Below are 8,508 nucleotides of genomic sequence, written 5' to 3'. Positions count from 1 at the left end.
AAACTGATTATCATTATCACATTGATGTTTGTGGGAGTTTGCCATGTGCAAATTGTCTGCCAAGGTTCCTGCATTACAGCAGTTCAATAAGTACTTCAATGGCTGTAAAGCACTTTGAGATGGCTGGTGGTGGTGAAAAGTGGTACATTAGTGCAAGTCTTTCTTTTTAGTCTTCACTGGGTCGATAGGGTTAAAACTGGTACTTAATTATGCATTAAGGGCCTGGTTAGCTAAGTTGGGTAGATGGCTAACATGTAGCTCTCGCGCCCGGTCCGTTACTGCTGCAAGATTCACCAGGCCTCGGCGGGATGGACGATTTCTCCTCAGGAGGCCCGGCCGGAGGGAAGGTGGACTCGGGGATGATTATGGAGCAGGTGAAATTGCAAATCGCCGTGGCAAACGCCCAGGAACTCCTACAGAGAATGACTGATAAATGTTTCAGGAAGTGGATTAGCAAACCAGGAAGTTCACTGGACAACTCTGAACAGAAATGTATAGCTATGTGTATGGTTCGATACATGGATGCCTGGAATACAGTATCACGAACATACAATGCCAAACTACAGCGAGAGCGTGCACAAATGTAACTGCAGAGCAAATGAACAAGGCTTGAACTACACTTATCCAATCTGGGAGAGAGAAGAACTCAAGCAAGGGAGGGATGTATAACACAAAGTGCTGCATATATTTCAGAAAAGTTGCTAACCTGCCTAGGTTCTAAAACAATTGTAGCTCAGAATAACACCAACAGTGTGTGTTTCCATTCTTGCTCTGGCTGAGGTAGTCTTTGGACCTACCTCCTCACCCTGCCCCTGAGAGTGGAATGCAATGACAAACTACCACTGCCAAAAAAAGCCAAGAAAACAGCTCAGGATAAAGCACCAGCAGACAGTAAGCCAAGGGTCTGCCTTCAGGCAGAACACATGAGTTATGCACTAACAGTGATAAATCACAAGTATGGAGTGTAGAGATAACATTTTAGAAATTGCCTGAGATATTTAGGCCTTACATTTTTTATGAATTCAAAGGCTAGTCTTTCTAGTGTAATGTCTTTATTGAACTGAATGTAACATGGCTGCCTCCAGACATTCCCTCATGACTATGGCAAGCCAGGTAGGATACTTAGTAATGATTGCATTTCAAAATCCAAACATCCCCCTTTCCATAATGAACAACATACAACTTTGCATGCACTATCATGTATAATTATGAGTTACCCACTACACCACAACTGTTCTCATGCATTTACACACTGTTCATTATCCTTGTGAGTCTCTATACAAGCATCACACACTTAGTCGTTAAATTATGCAGGTCTCTTAATGGTACGTGTGCATATTGACATTGGCTGATCGTCAGGATGATGTTCCTTCCCTGCAGAGTGTCGTTTCCGTGGCATTTGTTACCATGGTAACTATTGTTGTTGTTCCATTTCTGTTGGTGGGTACGGTGCACCTCTCAGAGTGATGGTTGTTCTGTACTCTGTGAGGCTGGTGAGATCTCATCTTCCTGATCGGCCAGCTGCAGTGAAGGAACAGCTTCTCTAGTTGTTCATATATGCCTGTGGTTGCGTCGGTATATTTAGTCACTCATTTCCACCGCATACGATCAAGGTGACAACTGCTCTACGTATGTACCAAGTTGGCATGTCGGCTGACTCCTGTTGAGAGCCTTGAAGGTTTGTACCCTGACAGGCTCTCTAATGCTCAATTCTAGCAATGGGTTGACAGTCTTGTCAAAATTAAATTTGACTTTCTGCCATTTCACCTTGATTTATTTTACTCACGCTTGTTACTACTTCTGGCTTCAGTAGCTTTTTTGCCATTGGAACAGCAGTTTGGGTGCGATGTGACATTAGTTTTTGAAATGGACTATATTCCATGCCTTCAGTCGGTGTGTTTCTCCATTCGAGGATTGCCTGCGCTGGATTTGCTCGATTTCTTGATGATTCCTTTGGCGATTTCACTGCTGCCTCAGCCTTTCCATTTCACTGGGGATAGTGCGAAGATGATGTATGGTGTTGAATTTTCCAATCCTTTGTGAAGCAGCTGAATTTTTCACTCGTGAACTGAGGGCCATTGTCACTCATCACGATGTTTGGGATGCTGCAATGACTGAAGCGTGCTTTAAAGCATCCTACTATCTCTCCTGTCATCGTTGAAGTCGGCTGGCCTACCTCCTAGCAGTTAGAATAGTAGTCTACAGTTCCTGCTATCGAGAAAAAGTCTACACCCAGCTTCATGCATGGTCTGCTTAGGATATGATGCATCAGCAATGTCTCCCTAGCTTGTTTAACTTTGTACTCATTATAAGCACTGCACTAACCAATGTGGTCTTTGATTTCATTGCTCATGTTTGACCAGTAGAGCTCTTCTCTTGCCTTCCTCAGGCTTGATTCAATTTCTTGATGTATTTCATGGATGTGCTTCAACATCTCTCCTCTCATCTCCTTAGGGATGGTGATTCTATTTCCTTTGTACTGCTTTGATTCCAGCTGGTGTTATTACTGGACAGGTCAGATTCCAGAATGGAACCTGTCTTGATAGATCATAATTTAAATTTTATTAACCATTGAAGAGTATTTACTGAACAGATTCACAGGAGTCTGCTATTAACTTTTTAACAAAAGAATAAAATCTTTATTAAACAAGAAACATTAACTATATTGCATGAGCTAACAAACAGGTTGGAAAGATTTTCAATACAGACAGCAAGAGAACAAATGATTCAAACTCACTCTTTACCTTTTACACCAGCAATAATCTTTACAGATCCAACATTCCAGTAAAGCTGTACCAATATTTCCATACCAAGATTAGAGCTGGTTCATCTGCAAAGAGATTAGTCTTTCACAATTGGTATCTCCCTTGAGGTACCCAGAAAACTCACTCTAAAGTCAATATTACTTTAACTTTAAAGCAATCCTTAACAGTCTGGCAGCATTTCCAGCTTAAGAGAGAGAGCCTTAGACTTTTTTGCCTTCACCCTGTGGTATACTCATACCAACTGATTAAAAAACTACTTCCTGTCCTGAATGTCTCTGTGCAAGCTGGGCGGGTTGCACCCTAGCAGGACTGGGACCAATATCCTTGCAGGGGTATTCACTAGTACTGTGGGGAAGGGTTGAAACTAGATTGGCAGGGGGTTGGGAACCTAAATGGGGAGACACAAGAGAGGGAAACAAAGGTAGGAATGAAAGACAGAAAAGTAGAAAGCAAAAGTGGAAGGCAGAGGAAACAAGGACTAGCATCAAATAGGGCAATTGTACAAAGAAAATGTGTAAAAATGTTCAAAAGATAAGTCTAAAGGCATTGTATCTGAATGCATGGAGCATTCACAATAAGGTAGATGAATTAACAAATAGATGTAAACAGGTACGATATGATTGCGATTATGGAGATATAGCTGCAGGGTGACCAAAGCAGGGGACTGAATATCCAAGGGTACTTGATATTTAGAACAGACAGGCAAAAAGGAAAAAGAGGTGGCGTGGCATTGTTAGTTAAGGATGAAATCAGTGCGATAGTGAAAGAGGATATTGGCTCAGAAAATATAGAGGTAGAATCAGTCTGAGTGGGTCTAAGAAGCAACAAAGGGTGGAAAACATTAGTGGGAGCTGTCTATAGGCCTCTGAACAGTAGTAATAAGTTAGGGGCCGGCACTAAACGGAAAATTAGAGATGCAAGGGAGCTAAAGTAATCATGGGTGACTTTAATCTACATATAGAATGGGCAAGCCAAATTAGCAATAATGCTGTGGCGAATGAATTCCTGGAGTGTGCTCGTGAAAGATGGTTTTTTTGGACCAGTGTGGCGATCAACCGACTAGGGAACAGGGTATCCTAGATTTGGTGTTGTTCAATGAGAAGGGGTTAATTAATAATCTTGTGCAGGATACTTTAGGGAACAAGTGACCACAACATGATATAATTCTTCATTAGGATGGAAAGTGAAGTAGTCCGATCTGAATCTACAGTCCTAAATTTTAGCAAAGGAAACTATGAAGGTATGAGGCATGAGTTGGCTAAGATATATTGGGGAACTTCATTAAAAGGCATGATGATGGATAGACAATGGCTAATATTTAAGGAATGAATGTTTGCATTACAACAGTTATACATTACTTTCCGGCACAAAAACACAACAGGAATAGCAGCCCAACCATGGCTAACAAAAGAAATTAAAGATAGCATTAGATCCAAAGAGAAGTCATTTAAAGTTGCTAGAAAAATAGCAAGCCTGAGGATTGGAAGCAGTTTAGAATTCAGCAAAGGAGAACCAAGAGATTGGTTAAGAGGGGAAAAATAGAGTTTGAGAGTAAACTTGCAAGGAACATAAAAGCAGACTGTAAAAGCTGCTATAAGTATGTAAAAAGAAAAAGATTAGTGAAGACTTTAACCTGTAGGTCCCTTACAGCCTGAAACAGGAGAATTTATAATAGAAAACAAGGAAATGGCAGAGCAATTAAACAACTACTTTAATTCTGTCTTCACAGAGAAAGACACAAATAATTTCCCAGAAATATTAGAGAACCAAGGGTCTAGTGATAAGGAGGAATTAAAGGAAATTAGAATTACTAAAATAATAGTGCTGGAGAAATTAATGGGACTGAAAGCTGATAAATCTCCAGGGCCTGATAATCTACATCCCAGGGTACTAAAGGAGGTGGCCATGGAAATAATGGATGTGTTGGTTGTCATCTTCCAAAATTCTGTAGATTCTGCAGCAAACCCGGCAGATTGGAGGGTGGCAAAAGTAAACCCACTATTTAAAAAAGGAGGGAAGAAGAAAACAATGAATTACAGACCGTTTAGCCTAACCTCAGTAGTGGGGAAAATGTTAGAGTCTATTATAAAAGGTTTGATAACAGGACACTTGGAAAATATCAATGTCATTAGACACAGTCAACATGGATTTATGAATGAGAAATCATGTTTGACAGACCTACAGGAGATTTTTGAGAATGTAACTAGCAAAATAGATAAGGGAGAATCAGAGGATATGGTGTATTTAGATTTTCAGAAAGCTTTTGATAAAGTCCCACATAAGAGGTTAGTCTGTAAAATTAAAGCACATGAGATTGGGGGTAATATATTGGCATGGATTGAGAATTGGTTAGCAGACAGAAAACAGAGAGTCAGAATAAATGGGTCTTTTTTGGAGTGGCAGGTGGTGACTAATGGGGCACCAAGATTAGTGCTTGGGCCCCAGCTATTCACAATATATATCAATGATTTGGGTGAGGGAACCAAATGTAATATTTCCAAGTTTGCTGACGACACCCTTGGTGGGAATGTGAGCAATGAGGAGGGTGTTAAGAAGCTTCAAGGTGATTTAGACAGGCTGAGTGAGTGGGCAAATTCATGGCAGATGCAATATAACCTGCATAAGTGTGAACTTCAGTGGGAAAAACAGAATGGCCGAGTATTATTTAAATGGTGATAGATTGGGAAATGTTGATGTACAAAGGGACCTTGGTGTCCTTATACACCAATCACTGAAAGCAAGCATGCATGTGCAGCAAACAGTTAAGAAGGAAAATGGTATGTTGGCCCTCATTGCGAGAGGAATTGAGTACAGGAGCAAAGATGTCTTACTGCAGCTGTACAGGGCCTTGGTGAGACCACACCTGGAGTATTGTGTGCAGTTTTGGTCTCCTTACTAAAGGATATACTTGCCGTAGAGGGAGTGCAGTGAAGTTTCACCAGACTGATTCCTGGGATGACAGGTTTGTCATATGAGGAGAGATTGGGCCAACTAGGCCTGTGTTCACTGGAGTTTAGAAGAATGAGAGGAGATCTCATCAAAAGATAAAATTCTCACAAAGATGGACAGACTGGATATTTCCTCTGGCTGGGGGGGTCTAGAACAAGGGGTCAAAGTCTCAGGGTATGGGGTAGACCATTTTGGACTGAGATGAGGAGAAACTGCTTCACTCAGAAGGTGGTAAGCCTGTGGATTCTCTACCACAGAAGGCTGTGGAGGTGAAGTCACTGAATATCTTTAAGAAGGAAATAAATTTCTGGACTCTAAAGGCGTCAACGAATATGGGGAGAGAGCGGGAGTACAGCGTTGAGATAGAGGGTCAGCCATGATCATATTGAATGGTGGAGCAGGCTTGAAGGGCCAAAAGGCTGACTCCTGCTCCTATTTTCTATGTTTCTGTGTTTTTATGTGCACAGGTGTGATTTAAATTAGCACAACTGCTTTAATGCAGCATTTGTGTATTTTTGTCCCTGCTGCCAAAATTTTGGCTTGAATTGCTTAAGTACTAATTAAAGGTGCATAAACACATTTAGTGACAATTACCTTCAACAACTTGCCTACTGTGCTAAATAATTAAGGCAGCAGAGAGAATTGACAGAAGTACAGCATGGCACATTACAAAAAACAGTGCAAAAAATATACTCTTTTATCAGTTCACAGAGCAACATATGGGCATCAGCAAGTCTCCCTTTGCTCAATGGGAACATATCAAAGGGAAGGGACAGTGGTCATTTCTTGGTCATTTGCTTATGTACATTCAACAAAATGGGCAAGTATCTTAATCACTCATGGCCTGTAATTTCAGCCGACTGTGTGCTGACCAGAGATACAAACATAACAATACGGTGAAACACAACCAGCAATGTGCAGCACAGCTATATCACCAAAATGGAAGTGAGTGAATGCTATCTGATTGAGACAGTTTTGAACAAGGTACCTTCCACAAACTCTCATTTTACAGAAGTAAAAAACAAATCTATTAAATTCTTGGGTAGATTGAAGAATTACTGTGACACATGGTGCTCTATCAGTGTTTGTCCAGATTAAAGTAAGTATGTCATTATGCCAATAGGAATTTCCTCTTCCTAGAACCATTAATATCTGCCATGCCTATGTTATTATAAGAAATCCTGTATGTGCTGAAAGCAAATCACATGGGGTTTGTTGTGAACTGAAATCTTGCAAGTACCAGCAAACCCTCTTTTGGTAGCACTATCTCAGTTTAAGTGGAAATGAAATTAAGCAGCCCGTCGACTTTAATTAGGTAGTTTGGTATATTTTCATTACTTTTTAAACAGAAGATGCATAATAATTAGCAGAGAAGGTCATATGGCGATATATTTATTCAGCCAGACTTTAGTGTAAGTGTTTATAACAGAGGATAATCTTGTCATTTTTTTTGACTTCATAACCTAGAAAAAATTATCAATGAACAAATGTTTAATAACAATCACGTGATATAGGACTTCAGTTCACCATCAACAGTACCTCTGATAATGCAGCATTTCCTGAAGAGTCAACCTAAATTGTGTGCTCATGACCTGGAGCGGGGCCTCAACTAACATAACTTATTTTTCAAAGGTGAGGGAACTACCAATGTGCTGCTACCAATCCAAACAGGCAGACAGGGCCTTACTTTAATATCTCATCTGAGAGATGGCACCTTCAACAATGGAACATGCCCTCACCACTGCGCTGGAGTGTCTGCCTAAATTATGTGCAAAGAATGGTGTTTGAACCCATAACCTTCTGACTCAGGAGACAGGAGTGCTACTACTAAGCCATGCTGACATTAGCCATGAAAAGTTGCATTTGGACTCCTTAATTTTAATTTGATTTGTCACTACATGAAACCTGTACTCGGATGCCTTGGCCCCAATCTTGACTTGGCAGGTTGTGCCAGTGGGGGCGGTGAGCAGGATGTTTCGATTGGGAAATCTGGTAGTCTGGGTCTCCACGCATGCTGGGAGTTTTAACTCCATAGTGTGCTTGGTATTTTTCTCTGCAGGTTTCATACCTGGAAGGGAGCCTGATTGGCAGGTTTGGCTTGGAGTCAGCTGAGAGCATGCTGGAACACGCAGCAGCCCTGGGTAGAAAGACTGTAGCTGCTACTGAGAGTGTTGAGGTCCCCAATTTTTCAGTGGGTGTGGGGGCATCTGACTCCTGACCCTGAAGGGAGTCTAATCCTGGAAGTGGTGGTGGGATCTGGGGGCATTTGATCCCCAAACTCAGGATGGATCCAATCCCTGACCACAATGGGGGCTTTGCATGGGTTGGAGGAACTTGGGGAGATGGGATTGAACCTGCTTTTCCTGGCCCACCAGCAGTGCTGTAAATGCCTTCTCACCAGATACGTTTTCTCCTTTCAATTGCTGGGTTTCTTGAGGGCTGGGAAGACTGACTGGCCTGAATTAAACCTACAAAGATTTAAATCTGAGGCTGCCAGCCTCATTGATATATTTAAATTGTCAACCTGGCTTCTGGTAGTGGGTTTGCTGTCCTCTCCTGGTCTCATTCTGTTAAACCTAGAAATTGGTGGGTTGGGGGTCAGGTACAAGATTAACATCTCACCTGACTCCAACCTACTCATTTTGGGGTTTTAAGATTCAGCCTCTTTTGGCTGTCAAAGCTCCTGCAGAAGTTTTTATTATAAAATCTCCTTGATTTATCCCTTTAAAAAAAATCAGTCCCAAGGAAGCCTTACAAATGCTTCATTTACAATGGGCATCTATTTCTTTTGCAG

General features: G+C 41.4%; 1 protein-coding gene across 1 annotated transcript; it reads left to right on the top strand.

Moving 5' to 3' along the window:
• The first annotated feature begins 273 nt into the window (after window positions 1-273).
• Window positions 274-587, top strand: LOC121276474 (mitochondrial import inner membrane translocase subunit Tim13-A-like). Its single transcript, XM_041184921.1, has one exon. The coding sequence runs from the start codon at window positions 309-311 to the stop codon at window positions 585-587; it is 279 nt and encodes a 92-aa protein (XP_041040855.1). The 5' UTR covers window positions 274-308.
• Window positions 588-8,508: the final 7,921 nt, after the last annotated feature.

Source organism: Carcharodon carcharias, chromosome 3 (assembly GCF_017639515.1).
Source record: "Carcharodon carcharias isolate sCarCar2 chromosome 3, sCarCar2.pri, whole genome shotgun sequence".
Taxonomy (NCBI): Eukaryota; Metazoa; Chordata; class Chondrichthyes; order Lamniformes; family Lamnidae; genus Carcharodon; species Carcharodon carcharias.
This window is presented reverse-complemented; position numbering and strand designations above follow the sequence as displayed.

Bases quoted from the DNA above. Each gene is read 5' to 3' on its own strand.
- LOC121276474 (XM_041184921.1), top strand. From the start codon at position 309: ATGGACGATTTCTCCTCAGGAGGCCCGGCCGGAGGGAAGGTGGACTCG.